This window comes from Trachinotus anak, unplaced genomic scaffold (genome assembly GCF_046630095.1).
Source record: "Trachinotus anak isolate AG129_WGS33_773 ecotype Australia unplaced genomic scaffold, CSIRO_AGI_Tana_v1 ptg000025l, whole genome shotgun sequence".
NCBI classification, from domain to species: Eukaryota; Metazoa; Chordata; class Actinopteri; order Carangiformes; family Carangidae; genus Trachinotus; species Trachinotus anak.
Window position 1 is genome coordinate 7,926,542 of NW_027273876.1, and position 21,803 is coordinate 7,948,344.

The 21,803-nt window shown below is 39.9% G+C and overlaps 2 protein-coding genes and 1 long non-coding RNA gene across 9 annotated transcripts in view; 1 reads left to right on the forward strand and 2 right to left on the reverse strand.

Moving 5' to 3' along the window:
* Window positions 1-387: 387 nt before the first annotated feature.
* ghitm (growth hormone inducible transmembrane protein) lies at window positions 388-6,660 on the reverse strand. The gene is made up of 9 exons (XM_071462250.1): window positions 6,510-6,660; window positions 5,996-6,154; window positions 4,385-4,487; window positions 4,007-4,118; window positions 3,763-3,904; window positions 3,464-3,572; window positions 3,037-3,225; window positions 1,474-1,645; window positions 388-1,011 (listed from the first exon to the last, which is right to left on the reverse strand). The coding sequence occupies exons 2-9, from the start codon at window positions 6,125-6,127 to the stop codon at window positions 924-926; spliced, it is 1,047 nt and encodes a 348-aa protein (XP_071318351.1). The 5' UTR covers window positions 6,128-6,154; window positions 6,510-6,660; the 3' UTR covers window positions 388-923.
* An 819-nt stretch (window positions 6,661-7,479) lies between these two features.
* On the forward strand, window positions 7,480-14,689 carry chst3b (carbohydrate (chondroitin 6) sulfotransferase 3b). The gene is made up of 3 exons (XM_071462249.1): window positions 7,480-7,874; window positions 12,014-12,229; window positions 12,420-14,689. The coding sequence occupies exons 2-3, from the start codon at window positions 12,150-12,152 to the stop codon at window positions 13,645-13,647; spliced, it is 1,308 nt and encodes a 435-aa protein (XP_071318350.1). The 5' UTR covers window positions 7,480-7,874; window positions 12,014-12,149; the 3' UTR covers window positions 13,648-14,689.
* A 1,409-nt stretch (window positions 14,690-16,098) lies between these two features.
* Window positions 16,099-21,803, reverse strand: part of LOC139608466 (uncharacterized) — a 67,427-nt gene continuing 61,722 nt past the window's right edge. For 3 of the 7 annotated variants that reach the window (XR_011685035.1, XR_011685040.1, XR_011685034.1), the window contains 2 exons: window positions 21,132-21,245; window positions 16,099-20,653 (listed from right to left, as the gene is read on the reverse strand). This is a non-coding gene — a long non-coding RNA (uncharacterized lncRNA). The remainder of the gene's footprint in view (window positions 20,654-21,131; window positions 21,246-21,803) is intronic. The other 4 variants (XR_011685039.1, XR_011685038.1, XR_011685037.1 and 1 more) reach the window with 3 other exon arrangements.

Consider the following 21,803-nt stretch of genomic DNA (forward strand, 5'->3'; position numbering starts at 1 on the left):
ACTCACTGTTAATCGTGGTTAGTTTTTCAGGTCATTGAACTTATTTGAAAAGTCCATGCAATGTGCCACCGAAACAATTCTTATATTATGCAACTAAAACTTATTGTTACCACTGGAGGTTTTACTGTTGTAATAGTCTATTATATAATACTACAAATGCCAGCATGGACATAGGCAAGTTTTATATCTGGTGTTCAACTACAGATTTAGAAATATTCTATTATAAATGATCATCATGTGACTTTCTCAGAAAATACCTGAGTAGGAAAAATATAGCAAGAAGTTTGATAATTGATTTAAGAAGGAATTATAAGAACCAAAGCTCTATAAAAGGATTTTAACAGGACCTACAGCAACATAGCTGTCAACTGACAACTGACAAAAACATCACTTTTTTCTTGTTTATTGAGCGATTCCATTGTTGAAAAGACTGTATATTTTCTTAGAAGTAAATGAACTAATGTCAACATCTTAAACCCATTGCGGAAGTGCTATATCAGTGTATACTGGAACAAGTGCATACAGAATGGTCATTTTTTGTGATCACGGTTGAAATTTGTTGTATTTCTGCTGCATATATACCAGATTCTTGAACTTTCAAGAGAAAATAAATAGAAAACACAAAGAACAATACAAAGGACACCTGAGGCAGGAAAACCCCTCAGATAAACCGTTTACTTCCACAATCAAGGTAAGGGCTCTGTCTGTGTGTTATCAATGTACAACTGTCTTCTTAACCTGGACTGGCAACATGCACCCGAGAGTGCAATCTTCTTCACACACTTGCAAAGCATCCATGTTTATTTACCAGTTAGACAAAAGTAGCCACTAAATGAACACCTGGTGTATGCTGCTAGTAATAAAACATGATATTGCTTGGCTCTGTGAAGGTGAAACTGAAGCTGAAGTCCGGATGCTGCTGTTCACTTCCTTTTGCCGCCGCCGCCGTTGGCCAGAATCATCACCAGCCTCATGAAGATGTTCAATGTGTCCATGTAAATCCCCATACACCTGTAAGATTAACAAAAACATCCATACCTTGGTTCAAGCGTACACAGTGGTGATAAAAAGTATGTGAAACCTTAGGAATTAGCTGCTTTTCTGCGTCAGCTGGTCAAAAAATGTGGTCTGATCTTATTCTAGGTCACATAGGTAGACAAACGCCATGTGCTTAAGCTAATAACACACAAACATATAATCATTTGTGTCTTTAATGAACACACCCATTAACCATGAGTGCTGACGGAAAAGGTATGTGAACCCTTGGATTTCATAACTGGTAAATTAATTTCTTAAACAGAATCACATTAATGAATTAATTTGTTGAAAACAGATTGTGTTTGTTCATAATTGCAAGTTGGATGAAGGTCTGACCATATTTTAAGTAAAATTAAATGCAGGTAATTCCAGAGGTTTCACTAAAATTTCTGTGCAGAAAACTTTTGAAATGGTATATTTCCTGGAGTGACTTACGCGTTGATGGGGTCATATTTCTGTACACCGTAGAGTGGGTGTGTCTCTGCCCTCTTAATGACCTTCTGTGTATCATAGAGAAGGAACATGCTGAACAGGACCAGGCCTCCATAGATAGCCACCGAGTAAAGCCCTGCCCCAAATGCTGAGGTGGGTGGTAGGAACATTGATCCTGAAAAAAAACAAAAACAAAAAAAAACAGGGACATTTTCTGTGAGACTGACAAGCACAGATTCTGTACAGTGATGGATTCAAAGCGATGGCATTGATGCTTAAATAATTAATTTGTTGCTTATCTAATTAATTATGTGGGTAGCTGAATGATCAACTACCTACCTGAAGTTTTTAAAGAAACTACTGTGATGTTTAGTTATCAACAGAGCTCAATTTTAGCCAATGAATTGTTACAAAACAAATAAATGTTTTTTAACTCTGGACTATAAATTGTAGTGTATAGTAATACACTTTGACACTGGTTTTGAGCACTAAAATTGGGCCCTGACAGAAACGGCACTCAGTCTCATATACATTTGTTGAGTCTGAAATAAAAAATAAAAAAAAAAAAGGAGGAAAAAAGGAGAGCTTGTTCATACATCTAATTTTGCAAGTTCTTTAGTTTTTTTCCCTGCACTTGTACACAGCTGTGCAAACTATCCACTTTCTTTGCTAAGATAAAAAACAAAACACTATACCTATATTTGAGTCTAGATGGTCTGGTACAGTGTTTAAATCCTCATATAATGGCAAAGAGAATTAAACTGTGACGAAATACAAAGTGTTGACAAACACAGATATTAGACAACTGAGGAAGTGTTTATATATTTAGACAGTTAAATTTCCCATTAATCAATTCACCTCATTTACATTACAAGTTTGACATAAATCAGTAGCTGTCAAACCTGTACAGTTTCATTAGCAAATGAACACGCTCCATGTATTAATTCACACCAGTTAATTGCTGTGGTTAATGCAAATTAATACATACGAAACCAAGACTTTCTCCTATTGTGTGACGTCAAGCAAATGAATGTGCATAAATCAACCAGATTGGCTGTGTGAAAAATAACACTTTGGGTGTGATTTACTCATCAGATTTGTAGTTTATGGATTTTGATCTTATGAAAAAGTGAAGTTTCTCACATGGCACAAGGCATTATAATAAAAAATTTTAAAAAACCCTCAACACTTTAAGTTTAATACTTAACTGTTTCATGGAATAATGTTCACACTTCTACACTTTTAATGCTGTCAGCTGTAAACACTGCAACAAAGAACCATTTTAATGTAAATGGGACACTGCAGTATACATAGACATTACTCTACATATAGAGTGCAGACATGAGGTGGTGTTCAGACCAACAACACTGCAATGAAAAAAATCCAGCCTCCTCAGTCATTGATTTCAACAAGACCACTGACTGCAGTAGCACAGCGGGTGCTGATGCACACTCGCAGTCTCTAGTGTTTGCAGCGCCATTGTCAGTCTTAACAACTTGTAGTGTTAAGTATTGTTAGAAGTGCAACTGAGACAGGGTTTATGAAGTGACCCTGCATTATACTAACCAAGAGAGGAGGCGAAGACAACTCCAAAGCCCACAGCCAGTGGCCCACCCATATTGAGGAACTTCTCACTTGGTGCACACATGGCCACAGTAGACAGACCTCCCACAATGCCTGCTGTGTACCAGGCAGCCCTCATCATCAGAGGCCCTCCCAGGAGAGTAAGGGGGGCGATGACAGCACCCATGACACCTTATGGATAAATAAAACAAAAAGACAGCTAAATACTACAGTCAAACACAACAACAACAATTAAACAGATCTGTGCCACAAGTCTAGATGCACTGTAGGTGTATTAAGTACAACATCAGGAGTTCTTCACAGAGCCTTTACGTGACTGCCATCTAGTGTTAAATGGAGGTAACTACATGACAGAAATAACAAGGCTGAGTGGGACAATATAACAGAATAATAATTTTGTCTTACAAACCTGCATGGAACATCCAAGCAAGGTGTTTGGGCACTGGGCTGTGCTCATATGAAATGGACCTGACCAGCATGCCAGCACCAATCATGGCTGCAAAAGTCGCTCCAATAGCCTGGGTTAGAACAAATGAATAACCCATGAATTCATAAATATGTCAAATACATCAGAGCCACAACTGAGAAGTACAGATATTACAAAAAGAAATCTGTGGTGTATTAGCCTTCAATTTAATTTGAAAATAAATGTTGCAACATGGTGAGGAATAGACCTGTGTGTTAGTGTGTTGAGTTTATAAAACTTACCAGCCAGGATCCTCTCATCATCAGACCCATTAGTGCCGGGGTCCTGCTCACAGCTACAGCTGACAGAGCAGTCAGTCCAACACTGCCTGCAAAGTACATGTAAGTGGAGTGGATCCTGTCCTTCACATACTGAGGCCAGATCCTGCACAGACAAGAAAAAACAAAAACAAACAAAGGTCGATTATGGAAACGTTCTCAAAACAACAAAATTTAACAGCAGCCAGTACAAAAAACTGTTACTCACACTGCTTTCTCAATGGCACCAATTTCATTAGACATGCCAAGTCCATAGTAGCATAGAGCTCCAAGACCAACTGCTGCACCTCCAGCCAGAATCATTCTTCCCATACTGTCAACTAGGAACAACAATTATTTTAGACACATTGATTTCCAGGAATGTGACTGACTGTCAAAGGTAAAAGGTTTTATTTGAACTCCAAAAGAAAGTTTTTATCATTATACAATAATTACTTTTTAGCATTATAGAAGGCTTCTGTCTATGTGGATTTGTTATAGTTTTTGTAAAAACTATTAGAGAAAACAACTGTAAAACCATTCAAGAAGGTTGATAGCATAAAACTACAGTTATGTGACAGTATGTAACTTGTATATGTCATAGTACTTCTAATGGCAGTATCTGTCGCTGGCTCAAAAGCTGCTTCTTTGAGCTGGTCTCTGGTCGTCCTCCCACGGCGAAAACCAAATCTGGCCTTAGAGGAAAAACCCTAGTAAAAGAAGAACACATTAAAAAGGCATTAAACAAGCAAATACTAATTAGGTGACTTGCAGTGTTTTCCATACACCGATTTATTTGAGGCAGCCCACCACAATATCAATATTGACCACCATATGCTGAATGTTTGCTCCGTTGATCCAGATGAATATTGAAAAACATTTTTAAAAGACTAAAAAAGCGCAAAGACAGTCTGGACCAGAGGTATTAGCAAAATGGAATACCTACAAAATTGTGTTGCCCATGTGTGAAAACGTGTGAAAACGTACGGGAAAGCTAAACAGTCTGACCAGTGTGTTTAGCTACCCAATTAAATTACTACAAATATTTCCAAGCTTCAACCACGGCTGCTGTGGCAGCTGAAGCAGCAACAGGGGGTCAGGAAGGGATAGCTCTTGCTAATGAAGAGAGACATGTAGAAGAGGAGGAGGAGGACAGCAGCCAGCATGCTGCTGTGGGAGAGCCAGCCAGGGCAGAAGGAACAGGTGAGATTGACATCAAACACTCAGATAGAGCTGTATATATAGTTCAGTTATTTATTTATCACAAGGTCTTAAACACTTAAAATACATCTTATATACAGTATTATTTGATAATAAATTTCAGAAAGCACCACTCCCAGTCAGCTACCTTCACAAATAGAATCTAATTCTGTGGGAAGCACTAGGATTTTGTGTCCAACTTTTATCACTCAAACCCACAATCAGGGAGTGAGCAACATACGTCAGTCAGTTGGTCTACAGTGTCTACATCATTTTATTGACCTTATATCATTTTAGATTTTAGATATTGAGCTGGCAGTCTTATTGAGAGCAACTTCCACAGAGAGGGGAGTTCAGATGCACTAATGAGGACACTAATGGGACAAGACTGGCTCGAAGCTACACCCCATCAGTTACTGATGGGGTGTAACTGACATTTTTTTTAATCCTTGTTTGAAACATCTGAATTGCTGCCAATATATCTTTTGTAATGATGAAGAATATCAAGCTTCTGCTAGTTACAATGCTCTCACCCAAGACCCTGGCTAAGGCAAATCCTGTTTACAAAACAAAGTGGAAGGGAGGCATTATCTGACATTTAGCTTGTTTCAAGTCAAATTGTAGACTTTGTTTCTAGTCTTAATCTGTCCATCAACAAAATATACATATGGTATCACAAAAGACTGAATGATAAACCAACAAGTCACATCGAGGACACACTCACTTGGATGTATATATTTAAAAAAAAACTAGGGACATGACACATTATGTATAGTTAATGTTTTAAGGGGCTGTTTCTATACATGCAAGGCCCATCACATGATGTAAGCGTTTATGTAGTTCAGTATCTGCTGTTGCGGCCCAAGCTTAATAGGAATTTCATCTAATCCTGTCTACTGTTTTCATAGTAGAAGCAGTAATAGCGGTGGTGTCATCTAAATGATCAGTGGGCGCAGCTAAGAGAAAGCTTGAGACATCTTCTAGAAAACCATGTGTACCAGTGTTCACTGTACTGTACCTGCTGGGGCCTGAGCAGGGGTGGACAGGCCTTCAAGGTGGGTGCTCTCAGGGCCGGGGAGCCCTGCGCCAGCACGGGACGGAGCCCGGCTAAGGGGAGACTCCTCAGGCATGTCAGCCTCGCCACCAACATGGTCACTATTTATTATCCTGTATCGGTCTGAGAGATAAACAGGTACAGAAACTGAGTGCGACACGATGCGTTGGCAGCACATTTCTGTCTGTTTGATGATGTGAAAGTCACAAAGCTAGTTAAGTAACAAAGTTTAAGTAACACAGCAACAACTCTTCCCAGTTAGATAAGAAAATACATCTACTGTCATAATGTTCCACTATAGTTAAGTAAGCTAGCTAACGTTAGCTAGCACGACATATCTGCGTAAAAGATTTTAGCTACAAAGTCATTTAAATACTACAGGTACTGCAGTTTAGTTTCAGTAAATACACTAACTAATAACGTTACTAATACATTTTCAATTACATTATTGCTTTCTTGAGTAATTAAAGTTACGTACCGAGAGAGCAGTGTTCGTCGTTCACCTTTCTAAATACAAGTGCGCAAGTTTCTGACGCAACTGTTTTGCAACCTTCCTGAAAATTCTCTATATGTGCGTCATCATTAAGCGACAAGTTTGATGGGAATTGTAGTTCTAAGTCTGACAGCACTTTCTAAACCTATAACTCCCTTTTCAGTCGTCAAAAAACTATTCAGTTCCTCTACATATAAAATAGCACAATGTAAAATATATACTTCGTTGGAAAATGGCATTCTAAGGTTTCATTAATAATTATTTAAAGTAGGCTACCAAAGGTAAAAGTATCTATAATGATGGATAGGCTACGTACACATTATATAATTGTTTTAATATTGCTGAGGCAGTAATGAGTTAACAGTGATGTGTTAATTTTAATTATTAATGACTAAGTTGGAGCTTATTTACTAAATCCATTAAAAATCTGATCTTATGTTACATATGAAAAATGTTAATCTGCAAAGTTACTATTAGCTACAATGCAATGGAATAAGAACAATATTTCCCTTTGAAATAAAGCGGAGTATAATCATACTTAACTATATACTATAAATATTCAACACCAGTTTCCTCAAAATTGTGGATTACTTGCAGTACTTGATTGAAATCTGCATTGAATTTAATTATTTTATTTAATGTTCTTTTCTCATTATTATTTTAGCTTTATACATTTTTGTGACCCTAACCCTTATGAATAAATAAAGGTTGTACTTAGGTACAGTACTTGAAACGACAGTAGTCAATGGGCCCATCTGTAAAACAGCATCTGCAAGTATTTCCTACCCTGTCCACCCACAGGTTTACATAATAGTTGAGACGCACAATGTCTTTTTCTCCACTAGGTGGAGCGCTTGCCACTTCTTTTGCTATGACTACATCATTAACAACTAAAAACATACATTTGGCCTAAATAACTGCAGTTTCCTTCCGTAACCTTATTATTGTTTATCATATGGTCAATATGTGGTCAGTGTGTTGTGTTATCTGTCATCACAGAGCACAAACCGCGGCTCTGTGAGGGGTCCTGTCGGTGCGCCTCCTGCCTGAAGCTCCGCTCCTTTGGACCACAACTTTTTCATGTGATTCACTGAGTCGCAACTTGTTGGATGGACTCGTCCTTCAGTTCACCGGGTGCCCTGACCTGCAGCCTTAACAAACATGATCCCATCTGAACTACATGTTTTACTTGCAAAAACTAGTTCTGCTGCCTCTTTTGGATTGGGTTGTTCTTTGTAATGGAAGTAATGGAATTGAGTTCAATCCGGAGTGGCTCTAGGAGGAAAGGCTGATCAACCTCACGGATGAACCGAAGCGGGACGCCCTCAGACTCCGCAGCTCATCATGGTGGTGGGTATGGAGAGCGGACAAACCGGTCCCCTTAAATTTGAATGATACTTCATTAATAACTAAAACCTGTAATATCACATGGGAGGACTGTTAAGCTTTAATGAAATTATGCGAATAACGACTACAAAGTAAAAATAAAGTCACTCACTCTGACAAATAAGTAGCCTAATTTAAGGGAAGTGACTTTCATTAAGGGTCTGTTTTATTATGAAAGCATGACTTCATTTTGGCTGGTTTGTCCTTTTGACCTTTAAATGCGTAATATCTAGAGATTCTAACCACTATTACATTATAGCCTGTAAATCTGACTCATTCAAGGCTCTGTTCAATCTGTTTATAAATCACTTTATAAATTAACAGCAAAATCACTGCTTGAGATTTACAGTATTACCATGCATGCATGTATTTTTTGATTTATAAATGTGCTGCAAAACCACTACAGCTACTGTCCAGGTGTAACATCACCACATTGTTCCAAATGTATTCATCAACAATCATGAATCTGTTTACAGTTCTGTCGTAATTAAACCTCAGGCCTATATCAATCCCACCACCCTATACACACACCTTGATGGACATGCCAAGAAATATTCCCCGTATATGAAATGACTACTTTTAATCAAATGTTCCTGATCGAACTAATCTATAGAATTTAAGGCAAGACGAACCACCTTTCTAAATGAGAGCACTCATTAAAGGGCTGGTAACCATGGTAACAATACCTCCGTTTGATGATAACAGATAGCCTAACAACTCACCCAGAAATGTACCTAACCATCAGTTCAGCTGATCTACAACAGACCTTCCTTGTTTTCCTTTGGTGAGGTATTCCCAAGGTTTCCATTCACTCTACACAGCACCCCAGTGTGTCCTGATATAGACAGTAATGCTCTCTTATCATGGTATAGCACCACATTGATTTATGAATCCACTGTATATTATGATTAGAAATTGTAGATTTTCTGCAAAGATAATTCACATACAGTTTATAGATAAAAAAACAGATAGAAATGACTGAATGTTTTTTTTAGGTAATTTTAACAATTTTACATTGTCTAAGCTATAGGAATGCATCCTATGTTATGCTATATGTTAACAATGTGTTTTGTTTGTAAAATCTTAACCCACAAAGTCACTTCAACTACAGCTATCAAATAAATGTAGTTGATGCACTGTATAATGTTACCTTCATTCATCTATAAGATTGCACACAATAACTTTGTACAACCATAAATACCACAAAGATAGATACCATGGTATAGAAAATGTACAGTTGACAAATTTCTATCATCACACAATGTATACTGTGGTCTCGACTAACCCTACTCCGTCATTATGTTGCAAACATTTTGTATCTTCTCGTCTGTTATTGCTGTATGTCAGGACACATCCAGCTATAATTGTCACACCTAAATGCTTTATTTCAAAGAGGATCTAAGAAAAAATGGGGTTGGAAGGGGATGCTGTGTGACATATAGTGTACATCTGCAACACAATCCCAAGCAGGCTGGCTGGTGTTTAATTTGTCTTCATGTGAGATTTACAATAAATAAAAGGCAGCTATTAAAAGCATTTGTAACAAGATGATAAATGGCGCAGTGGCGGTTTTGTTATGAGCAGATGATCAAACGTGTCATATGCCTCAGTGGTTTGTGAATATTCAAGAATGTCAGCTCGTGTGTGTATTTTTTTTTTTTTTTACTTAACACAGCAGATGCAATAAGCTGAGATAATTGGTGTACATCTAATTTACCATATAAATGACAAACCCTCAGACTACTTATTTTCTTGATGAATTGTTGTAGCTTTTTTTTTTAATTATTTTAAATCATATATGGAGAAACGTAAAACTGCTTAAATACAATACATATTCAATCCCACAGAACTACAGTGTTGTAGTCTGTAATCATTCCCTCATGTCTTATTCTTCAGGCCAAATCATTTTTGGTGTTTGTCTTCATTTGTTCAGTTACAATCACAGTAAAAAAAATATAAAAGTATAAAGTATCTATAAAGTATAGATCTATTCAAATCCTCTGTTGGGTTATTTAGACAAACTGTGACTGTGTTTTCACAATGTTAAATGAGCACTAAGCACTTAAGGACTTTCCTGTGATGCACCCGACTATCTGACTAGTTCGACATGACTTGTAACATCCAGGGGCTTAGTCACTGACCCTGTGACGTGTGAATGACCTGGGAGTTTATGTTCTGCGATCTCAGCCCACAGGGGGCTTTAGAGTCACTCCTGTGTAAAGAGACCTTTGTGGTTGTGGCATGCGGCAGGGTGGTGCAAGACAGAGCTGATTTTTCCTCCCAGTGAAAACATGTCTCAGCATACAGGCTGTTCACCTTTTCATTACATGCCGTTCCACGTCAACAGTGCTCTACTGGAGCTGTAAACTTCCCATTCCCTCCCAGAGAATTTCACAGGCAGCGTCCAACCATTCCCTGTGTTTAGACTGTAGTCACTTGGACAGGCTTCTTTGCTCAAAACTGCTCTGGGACAGAGGTTGCAACAGGATGTGAGAATTGGATCTCCAGATGTGTTACTCAGAAACTCAAAGACATTCAGGCTCATCAGAATTCAGAAAATGATGGTCACGTATCAGGCTTTTCACTTCTCTACACAGCGCTGCTTGTTTCATGTCAAACACATAAGTGCCTTGCTGTGGTGAGTGAAAAGGACGGTCTGTTGGTTGTGGTCCTTGCTGATTAATAGCAACAGTTTCACTAATGTGCCAGCCCCAAGGCTAGACCTGCAGTCCATAAGGAATCACAGCCGCACTCTGTATTCTGTCTGTGGCACCTGACAGATCCAATAAGCGAAACCCAGAGGTCTGATTCGGGATTTAAAAAGTCCTACTGTAGATCTTCTGTGTGCTTGCTTAAATACTTTTGAATTCCTAACTGAGTCATGTTTGTGGGCACACATCAAAATTACACTTTGCCAATTTCCTCAGAGAGGAGGCTGTCTCATTTACTCTTGCCGTGTTATTGACCCTTTCACTGGCAGAGGAGGTAGGAAGGATTATGTTAAAATCCGAAGATTAGTCAGGGATCTGAACCAAGCTGCTATTATCTTAAAAGTGAACTAATATTAATCCCACAGAAATGTGCAAGATATTTCCAAATAGACATCATTAAAGCCACCCTTATCTTCATTTGACTACCCACTGTCTGCCCTCTACAGACTTAGAAAACGTATTGAATGGCCTCTAGGCTCACAGCTCTACAATTTATGGCTCTGTGACAAGCAGGCTTTCCCCTTCAATTTCATCACTGTGCAGTTATACCTCTTAGAGTTTGGACATGTGTCCCCCCTCAGTCTCAGTCAGTGTCTTAGAAGCACAAAGGCATATTATGAGGAAGCAGCAAGTCATTAACCCATCACCAGATGGTCTACTGTACCAGTAGCCCATGTCACTGAAGGCCCCTGTTGAAAAGCTCTCCTCCCTGTGTTGACATGGAGGAGCAGCTGGTAGTTTAGGCTACATTCTTCCCTGGTATCTATCAGTGGGAGGTAGGCTTATCACTCTAACCCAGACAACTCAGACTTTTTAAGCAAGCTGCTTTGCAGTTGTGGAATTACAGTTTAATTACAAAATTGTGCTTGACTGCAGTCTGTCACGCATATTTCATTTGTGCCCTCGCAGTTGTTTTTCTGCATTTTTTAACTTCACTTCTACAAAGACTGAGTCATAAATATAGTGCACCAACTTTCAGTCTTTGCATGGTGGGTGGGCATGTTCCTGCAATGCACTGGTGCACTTAAAGATAACAAGGACTTCCTCGTGGGAAGGGCTGGCTTAGATTCCAGTATAACACACTCAGCTATTTTCTATTCTTACCTTCTTCAGATATGATATTTTTGTCTCTGTGTAAATCTTTGGCTTTACTGAACACAGTACAGTGATGCTCTGCACACCTAACAGATGGAGGAAGAAAAGAGTCATAGAAAAGGGAGAAGCATCTGTGTAACCACCTCTCTGACTCAGCACCACAGTGCTGTTTCACATATGCATAACTTCCTGATTTCAATAAACACCAGACAGAAAGAATTGAGAAGTAGGTACTCACATCAGTGCTGAAATGCGCAAAATGTGTAACTGACAGGTTGATGTTTATTTCATTTACAGGGTGAAACATCACCTACAGCGAGGAATACAAATAACTGGAAGGCTCTTTAAGAAGGCGGCTGGAGACCTGCAAGATTGGCAGAACCTATTAAGAAGCAGTCTGTAAAAGCATATCCAGACACAGCTACATCCAAGAATGAGGATCAAATACACAATATCCATTGTCTTTTTTGTGGCACTTGTTATCATTGAGAAGGAAAACAACATTATCTCAAGGTAAGTCCATTTGAGTGACCAATGGAGCATGTTTGTGTATTCCAGCAGGTTTGTGTATTTGTGTCTTTTCCGATCTTTAATCAGGTATTTTACAAAAACGTTCAAATGTTGAGCTAAATAACGAACCTGTGTTTTCTCTATGTTGACTTTGAAAGCTAATACAACTCTGTGGTTCCTCTCTTGCTCTCAGGGTGTCAGATAAGCTCACCCTAAAGCAGACCCCCCAGACCCCCCTACAGCTCAGTGGCTTTTCCCACATACTGCTGAAGCACAATGGTTCTTTCACCTCACTCACCAAGATGGACTCCACCTTCACGCTGATGAAGCAGCGCCTGGAGAACTACAGCGAGCACCAGGAGGTGATGACAAGGGGCAGGAAACACATCCTCCTGTTAGCCACCACCAGGACGGGCTCCTCGTTTGTGGGCGAGTTTTTCAATCAGCAGGGCGACAACATGTTTTACTTGTTTGAGCCGCTCTGGCATGTGGAGAAGATGTTGACCCTGGATACTGGAGGCACCAACGCCACAGCGGCAGCCAAGGCGTACCGTGACGTGCTCCAGCAGCTCTTCCTGTGTGACTTCTCCCTGCTGGAGAGCTTTCTCGACCCCCTCCCTATGGACCATATCACCACTGCCCTCTTCCGCAGGGAGTCCAGCAGCTCTTTGTGTGAGGAGTCAGTCTGCAGCCCCTTCATCAAAGGGGTCTTTGAGCGGTATCATTGCAGGACCAGGCGCTGTGGGCCCCTGAACCTGACCATGGCGTCTGAGTCCTGCCTCCAGAAGGAGCACAGGGCCATCAAGTCAGTGAGGGTGCGCCAGCTGGAGACCCTCCGTCCCCTAGTTGAGGACCCACGTCTTGACATTAAGTTCATTCAGCTGGTCCGGGATCCTCGGGCTGTACTGGCCTCACGCATGGTGGCCTTTGCAGCCAAATACAAGAACTGGAAGCAGTGGGCCATGACTGGGGATGTACCCATTGATGATGAGGAAGTGAGGAAGCTGAAAGGAAACTGCGACAACATCAGGATGTCTGCAGAGATCGGCCTCAGGCAGCCACGGTGGCTGCGTGGCCGGTACATGCTAGTGCGGTACGAGGATATCGCTCGGTTCCCCATGAGGAAGGCGACAGAGATGTACAGGTTTACTGGAATCCCGTTCACTCCACAAGTGAAATCCTGGATCTTGAAGAACACCCAGGCCTCCAAGGAGACCAGCGGTGTTTACTCTACACAGAAAAACTCCTCAGAACAAGTAGAGAAATGGAGGTTCAGTTTACCTTTCAAAATAGCCCAGGTTGTACAGAAAGTTTGTGGGCCAACGCTGAAGCTTTTTGGCTACAAATTTGTAAGCAGTGAGGAAATGTTGACAGATAAGTCTGTTAGTTTGATTGAGGATAAAGTGTTCAACTTTTTATAGACTCTGACCAACATGAACTTTGAACCGTGATGCAGGAAAAACCAACCTTTCTAAAAACTCCAGCTGATATTTGGTGACTGATATTTATTAGGGTCTTTTTTCCTGATACAGAGAGCTATATATTTTCTGATAGTGTGCTATTTAAATTTTTTTACTATTTAAAATAGTTTGATGAAGACAATGCATTGTTGAGCAGAAAATACATAAAAAGCTTTTAACTATTGAAGCAATGATGTTGAAATTTTACATATGGTGAAAATGGGAAGCTAGAGTATCTTTGTTTTTGCACTCTGGACTATTTTCTCTGTCCAACATAAACTGTGTCGTTGGCTTGTCCTGCAAGCCTGTCCAAATTTAATTCCTTCATAAATTAGGAAAGTCCTAAGGGAGATAACTGTAGGTTTGTGAGCAATATATGAGCTGTTGAACCTCATTGTTTATTTTTGTCCAGTGACTCCTGAGTTAGCAACAGAAGCTGCTTTTACACCAAAGAAACTTGAAATGAAATATAATGCATAGCCAAAAGAATTAATTGCTTTGTATAGCCATTCTCATGGCAGGAAGAGGAAATACCTATGCTTTGCCAGGTTATTTCTACACATGAGAATTATATGTAATGCTCCATGCTAAATTTATTTATTTCCTCTCATTGCTAAAATGTCCTGAAGACTAAAGGGCTGAATGTGCTGCACAGGTTCTTTTCCCCACTGCAGGGGTACTTTTCTTGCACACGTATATAGTAGTTTGCTGTACATGCATGTTTGTAATTGGCCAAAAATTGTTTGAAGTTGTCCTCTGGATTGTAGGGACCCTTTCTGTAAAAACAGATGTTTACACTGCTACTGTATGCAAACATTCCAACTGCAGCTGGTTTGCAGGATTGTGTGAGGTTTGTCAGCAGGTCTCTGTCTGTTGACACAAGTCTTTTGGCTGGTGATAAAAAAGGGGCCCCGATACTATGGCGTGCCAGACTGTTTGATGATGTTCCAGTCTGTTCTTTTTGCATTTTGTTTGTTACAATAAACCTTCTTTTACTCACTCATTTTTAATAAGGGCACAATTTTAAAGTTGTGAAAAATACTGCAGCTACAACTATGGCAAAACTTCTCTGAGAGAGTTTTACACCCTGCAGACAGTAGCACAGCTTCCACTTTCTGTCATCTTGTTTAATGATCAAAGAGGTGGAGCAATGGCAGGAAACAGGAAACAACTGTGGCAGATTAATATCTGGCGACATTTCACTAAAACAAATATGTCAACTTCATGGTTGCTCTACAGGTACATGCAGGGTTCACCAAATTCATCCTCTGGGGACCATGGTACATTATTTCACGACAATTGTAATTGTGACATATTTCAGTCTGGGACAAAGTGGTGGCCCAGTTGACCGATATGGTCTTATATTGTTGTCGTCTTGTATTGAATGGGACTCTAATGGCTGGGTTTTACTGGAAAATAACTAGTTCATACAATGTGTTGTCTGACCACATCGGAAATCAAAAGCCCCCTCCCAAATTCAACAACTCAAACTTCTGAGAAGAGGGTGTTCCCAAAGCTGTTCCACCATCAGACAAGCAGTTCTGATAGAGGATACTGGTGCCTTGAGCTCTTCCTGTCATTTGATCCATTACCAGCAAAACTGCTCATGGCTGGTTCACATTTGTGTGCATATAAGAGTTTGTTGACCTATTTTGTGCTTTGTGCAGAATCTATAAAAGAAACATTCACAGTTCATTTCACAGCTTCAGTCATGAAACACACCCGCACTGATTTCCAAGCCTCTTTACTTTTTGTTTGACTGGTTAATTGAAGCGTCTCTTGCTTTTTTTAAACCAATTTTTTCTGCACACTGACTGGTTTGTCTCTGAGGAGGCAAGAAGGAAGGATACTGTGGAGGCAGCTGCCTTGACTCTCAGTGTGTTTACCACTGTGGGCCTGGCTATTTAAGTCTCCAAACCTAGTAATTACCCCAACTTTACATATAATGTGGTCCGAGTCATTTTGGTCCACCTGACCCCACCCGCTCACAGAAATCCAGAGAGACTGTCATTTATACAGTCCCTCTCTTTCTGTATTAAATCTCTTTTTATATCAAGTAGTGACTTTTTTTTTTTGTTTAAATATCTATTCATTCTCTTACTCGTGCTCTCACACACTGCTGAACTAAGCCACCTCAGTGCACTTGAAGTACAGTCACTCATGTCAGCAGATTATTATCTGGTTAGTTTGGTCTGGTTGTTCTGTTTCAGTGAGAAGTGTTACCAGGTTTGCAGCATCTGAGCGTAAACCTAATGAGTAGAGGTTCAGCATTCATAAACTCTTATATTGGAGTGGCTTTATGTGGGATGTGTGGAGGGTGGAGTCACTGTATGGTTGGGGCAAATATAGAATAACCACTTTCCACTGAATTAAAGCCTTCTCCCCCCAACCCCCCGCCCCCCATTCCCGGTGGTAAAATGAGGGCATTTAGGTAACCCCGCCCTCCTTGTCTGTTATATGGTGCCCTGCCACATCAACCATGAGGGGTTTGAAATATGCAAAACAGCCCGAGTAGAGAAGATAAATGCATGATACCCGTTGCTGTAAGATGTGTGATAAACAGACACAAAATTGAGGTGGTTCAGACGTGTCTCATGGCTACACATAGAACGTGTGCTGTTGTAGGCGATAATGATGGTTGAGGAGGAGACATAAATCTAAATACACAGTAAATTATCTCACACGGAGGAATGCAATTCATAAAACTCAGGTTGTTGCACGTGATAATGAGTGACTGTGTGGAGTGGGAACTGAATTTCAATGCACAAAATTCACTGCACACAACTCATGAGTGATGAGGAGACAAATTAAGCTGTTTTCATCTGTTATATAAAACTGATGTACTGGAAATGTCAACTGTTATTGAGTCTTCTGTCGTCTTTGACCATTTTCCAACGATACATAAAATCTATATGGGTGTTTTTTGACTGTATCAGCAGAAGCTGCATTAAACACTCCAGGACAACGTTTGCATAGGAAGCACTTCTTGGCCAATATCATGCTGCTTCAAATAAAATTCAGCCTGTAAAACCTGTTGTTTTTTTTTTTTTTTGGCATTTATTGACACTGGATCAAGTGTCACGTGAACCGTCTCGCTGTTATTAAAGCCAGACATTTCTCTAATTTTGTGCTTAAACAGGAAACGGTAACCTGGGGATTTATGAGTGGTGTTCTTTTTGGTTTTCTCCACACATACAACCATAGACAGACATCAAAGATCTGGTGTGGTTTGGTTTCCCTGCCACAGACGCACTGATGTGTTTGCTATGGACAAAGCAGTTTAAAGTTTAATTTAAACACCAGTGTTTGTCAAATACAAATGACCATAACAGCACAAACTTAACTTATGTGAAATCGTTAACATCCTTTTATTCTTATCTATTCGTCCATTTGTCGCTTAAGGGGAAGTCATGACCTGTTTAATCATCCTGTGTCACTAAAGACTTTTGAAATCATAATTGGGAAATTTTGTGGTTAAGATATCACTGAAATACTGAATACAATTTTGTGACATGACACATGACAACTATTTTTTTTTTGTTTTTTTTTTTTGAGAGTACTCCATTGTGGTTGACTACCCCATAAAAGCCTTTGACAGAACGGAAACGAATGCCCAATTTCTCTGGATTTAGATCCAGCAAAACACGTGAAAAGTGCCTTCAAGATGTGGGCAGAGGCTGAAGCCGTCTGACCATCACAGCCACCAAAATGTATAAAGAAACAGAATTACAATAATTGTGATGACTGTGGTCAAAAATGCTGTAACAGATTTTGATCCTTACAGTCAAGTCTAGGTATTTGACAATAATTTTACTTCTTAAGAAAAATGTCAACTCAAAATGATCCAAGTGTAAACTCAATATTCAGTTATGTTCCTAATACTCTGTGTTTGAATGATCCCTGGTCCAAAAAAAAGAATTCCATTAGAGCATGTGATGCGATATTTTCTGCCCAAATACAGTAAAATCTTTGACTTTCCCACTTGTTTTTTCTCTTGAATTGCATTTGTTTTCACTGGAACGCACTTTATCATTTTGATTATGACCTCAGTGTTTATGCAGAGCACTGCCAACCCCTCTACCCAGTCCCACAAGGGAATGTGAAGCTTTACTCCCACTCTAAATTTAGAAATCCAACTTAAACGTTTCATGGTTTTAGCATACTAGCATACCATTTTGTGTCAGTCAGCCCCCTGCAACACAAACAATGGCTTTGTGGGTGAGGGGAGAGTTTAAGTAAATACTTACGGTTAGGTCAGCAGGTGGTGCAAAGAAAACAAGATGACAAAACGCTGCTTGGATTCTCAGTGAATAGGTGTCATTCACATATTTACTTACCGTTTCTTTTTTTGTTCAGGTGGAAATAGACTCATTCCTTCATGAGGGAATTTGAAGCCACAAAATTCATTCCTGCCATGCCAGAAGAGCACAGAATATTTACGATGTGATACATTTTTTCCTACATCTTTCTGTTTATTTCCTAAATTTCTGCGTTGTTATTGAAGTACTGCATGGCTCAAGTAAAACAGGCCTACTGTAGGCTTCTCGAGTACAAGATGTGCCACCATTGGCATTTTGAATTAAGGTTTGTGAAAGAAACTGTTTCCCCTGCCAGATCTGGTGGGCATACGAACACAAAGCTTCAGTCTTTCCTTACATCAATACCTCCTTTTGTGTCAGCACCAAGCCAGAGCGAAGGGGTCTTTAAAAAAAATTTAGAGCTACTGAATGGTTTGCTCCATTTGTCCCACTCTGATGGCTTTGCTCCAAATTCCAAGTAAGTGCCTTTCTACTGCCACTACTAGTCACAATAAAACAGACATTTCAGTTTAGGGCTAAAAGGAGCAAAAGGAGCACAGGGTGGCTAATGAGAAACATTAAGCATCGATGGAGAATCTCCCCATCTCCCTTAGGATGTGGCCGTGATGCATTTACCAATTATAGATGAATCTCCAGCCTCTACAGTGTAATGACAGGCCTTTTCCTTTCTGACATAGCAGACGCCATGTGAGCGCCAGCCATGTGATGCTGTTGGCATGGCTGCCACAGATAAAAGGATCCAATAAAGATACGGAGGAATGTTTGCACAGCCGACCAGAATGACCGCCAGAAGCAGACAGGGAGTATCCATTTTTACATATAGGAAATGGGGGGGTGGAGAAAGTGAAGTGCAACCAATCAAAGAATCAAAATTGTGGGTTTTCATTCCCACCTTTCTGCTCACTTTGATGTTTGTCTCCGAGGAGGAGAAACAAAGAATCATTTGTGTTACTCATAGCGTAACACGCACCACTGACCGAGGAGTGGAGACGGTTTATTTTGAGTCTAAGTAGAACAATAATTACAGACTGCTGCGCCCTCTTGTTGGATTCAGAATTTGGAGTTGTCATAGCAAACATTAAATAGATTTTTTTATATTTATTATACTGTGATAATTTTAATATGGGTCAGTGACGAAAATAGAGCTGTGAGCTGTATTAATGATATGCTTATGGCCACATTTGACCACAAACCACTGTGCTAAAGTAACTGAGCCTCCTGTGAGCCATGCCGCAGCAGGCTAGCAGGTCACTCATAAAAGAACAAAATGAGGATCATATGGTCATTTGTCAACTTTAATGTGCACTTTACAAATGCTGTTTAAATAGGTGTAAGTGATGATGACAATAACTCAAACCACCTACAGTGTGGCAGGTATTTCCAGGATGTCCATCAAATTCAACCTAATAATTAATCAATAAAAGATAGACGACAAAGTCTTTCATGGCTTTCTTCTCCTTTTGTCCTATTCTATCTCTTCTTCCTATATACACTATATATAACTGTGAGAGAACTCAACACCACAGGAAACAAGTCAGCCCTTTCCACAGTGGGCACTCACTACCTCTGATTGGTGCAGCAGGAAGTGAACATTTTCATACCTTTGCCTCGGCCATTTCTCGTACACAAAGCCGCTCTATTTCTAGTGCACAAGGCTGTGGTCTTATACGGTTCATGGAGGGTGCAGATAAAGTACGGGTAAAACTCCCCTTGATGAAAAACATGCTAAATAAAGAGGCCAGAGTGTCTAACAAGCTAACATTTACCTTCTCTTATTGCAAGATTCTTATCAAAAAAATGAGGTCCACTCCCAAAAGGGCACCTACAATATGTACCCACACTGTTCCCATCCCAAGAACCACTTGTCTTTGCCTTTGTGCAAGTCAAGCTGGTTTACAGTTACAATGCTTGTAGAATTTCTTAGAAAATTTGCCACATACACAAAAAAAATATGACAATAAGAGACAAAGATGGATTCGGCAGTGTAGTTACTGTATTCTGGCTTTGTGTTGCTGCCCATGCTGCAATAACCACTCTACAAATGTCTATGTAGTTTGTTTACTTTTTTCTCGCAATCACATCTTGTTCAAAGGCACTTCAGCATGTACAACACTGACGAAAAACCATTCACATGGCTGTGACATTTAGTGCTGATTCAGACTGTTTACACTTCAGTAGTACATACATTCAGACCATTGTTAGCCCAAGCTGTCACATTCAGTTCAGTACAAAACTAGCACTGAGGTTAACTGCTCAACAGCTAAGTCTCGATGACAGTTTTCACATTATGATTGTTTCTGTGGTGTTTGTAGTCTCATCATTATCATAATGGATAACACTAGCTAAACTGTGGTTAAACTAAGGTTAACTAGCTTAGCAGATCGCAGGAGCTGTGATCTCAGCTTCTAATTGAAGTTTAATTAAAGTGCTTTGCGGGTTAAGTTACCCTTAAATCACAAATTTAGAGGTAGTAAATTGTAAATTAAAGGGGGGCCATGGCTCAAGTGGTAGAGCAGTTGGCATCACTTTCCTGGGTTGGCGGTTTGAGCTTGGCTCCCTTGAACCCAGGCTGTGTCAGGAAGGGCATCTGGCGTAAAGCCTATGCTGAAATCAAACATGCGGATGGTGATCCGCTCTCACGGAAACAGCTGAAAGACAACAACGAAAAATTGTACATTAAATTATAACAGACTTAAGTGGACTTACAAGACACATCGCAAAACAGATCTAATTCTTATATACTACATAGCGAAAATAATCAAAATAAAGTTAATCTTCTTAGACAAGAAAGCGAAGAATGACATTCTGTTTCTCATTTCATGAACTCTCTCTACAGGTATAGTGCAGTATCTTGTGTAAAATAATCAACCTAAAAAGGCATAAGACGGAGGCATTACAAACTTTCTATCTATCATGCAGCTTGCCAGACAGTCTTCAGTGCCTCTGTAGAGTGCTCTCTAACTTCGTCGGACAGCATAGTAAAAAAGCTGTTGTTCAATGTCACTGTGCACCTGCGTCTCCCAGTGAGGACAGATTCAGGTGTGCATACTTTTAAACAAAGGACAGAAAAGACTTTCATTATCATTATTACAGAGGCAGGGCAAACGGGACGGGTGCTGCACATACCGCACAGGAAAACCACCGCTGGCCTCAGAGCGACGTCCCCTGCAGTTACACAAACATCTGTGTGGCACTAGAATGTGCAGAACAGGTGGTCAGGCCAGGACCCTTCATTAATGCCTGATGACAGATGAGCACCAGTCGATTGAACTGAGAGCTTGTCTCTTCTTATGACTGACAAAGTATGGTTGTTGTGTTACATCCCTGTTAGCATTATAAATGAATATACACACAGTTGGCAGTTTATTAGGTACGCTTAGCTAAAACTAATGTAGTCTATTACAACGGTCCTGCAATAAATCCTCCTTTAGGAACATTATAAAGTGTAGCTTGTGTTGAAACTGTGTTAAAAAGGTGTTGATTCAACTTTATGGTCATTTTGGAGGCTGTAGTTTATGTTGCTGTTGAACTGTGTTGCATTGTATGAACAGGTGTTTCTATAATTTTGTCCACCCCATTTACATCAACGAGGGTAAGCTAAGTAACTGAAACACCTCTGTGTATGATGCAAAACAACTGAACAGCACCACAAACCACGTCCTCCAAAATAATCATACATAATTATAATCACATCATCAGCCCTCTGAAACAAAGTCGGTAACCCTGAACATTGTAACCTTCATGATGGAGGATTTATTGCAGGACTGATGTATTAGACTGCAGGTTTTTCTAATACAC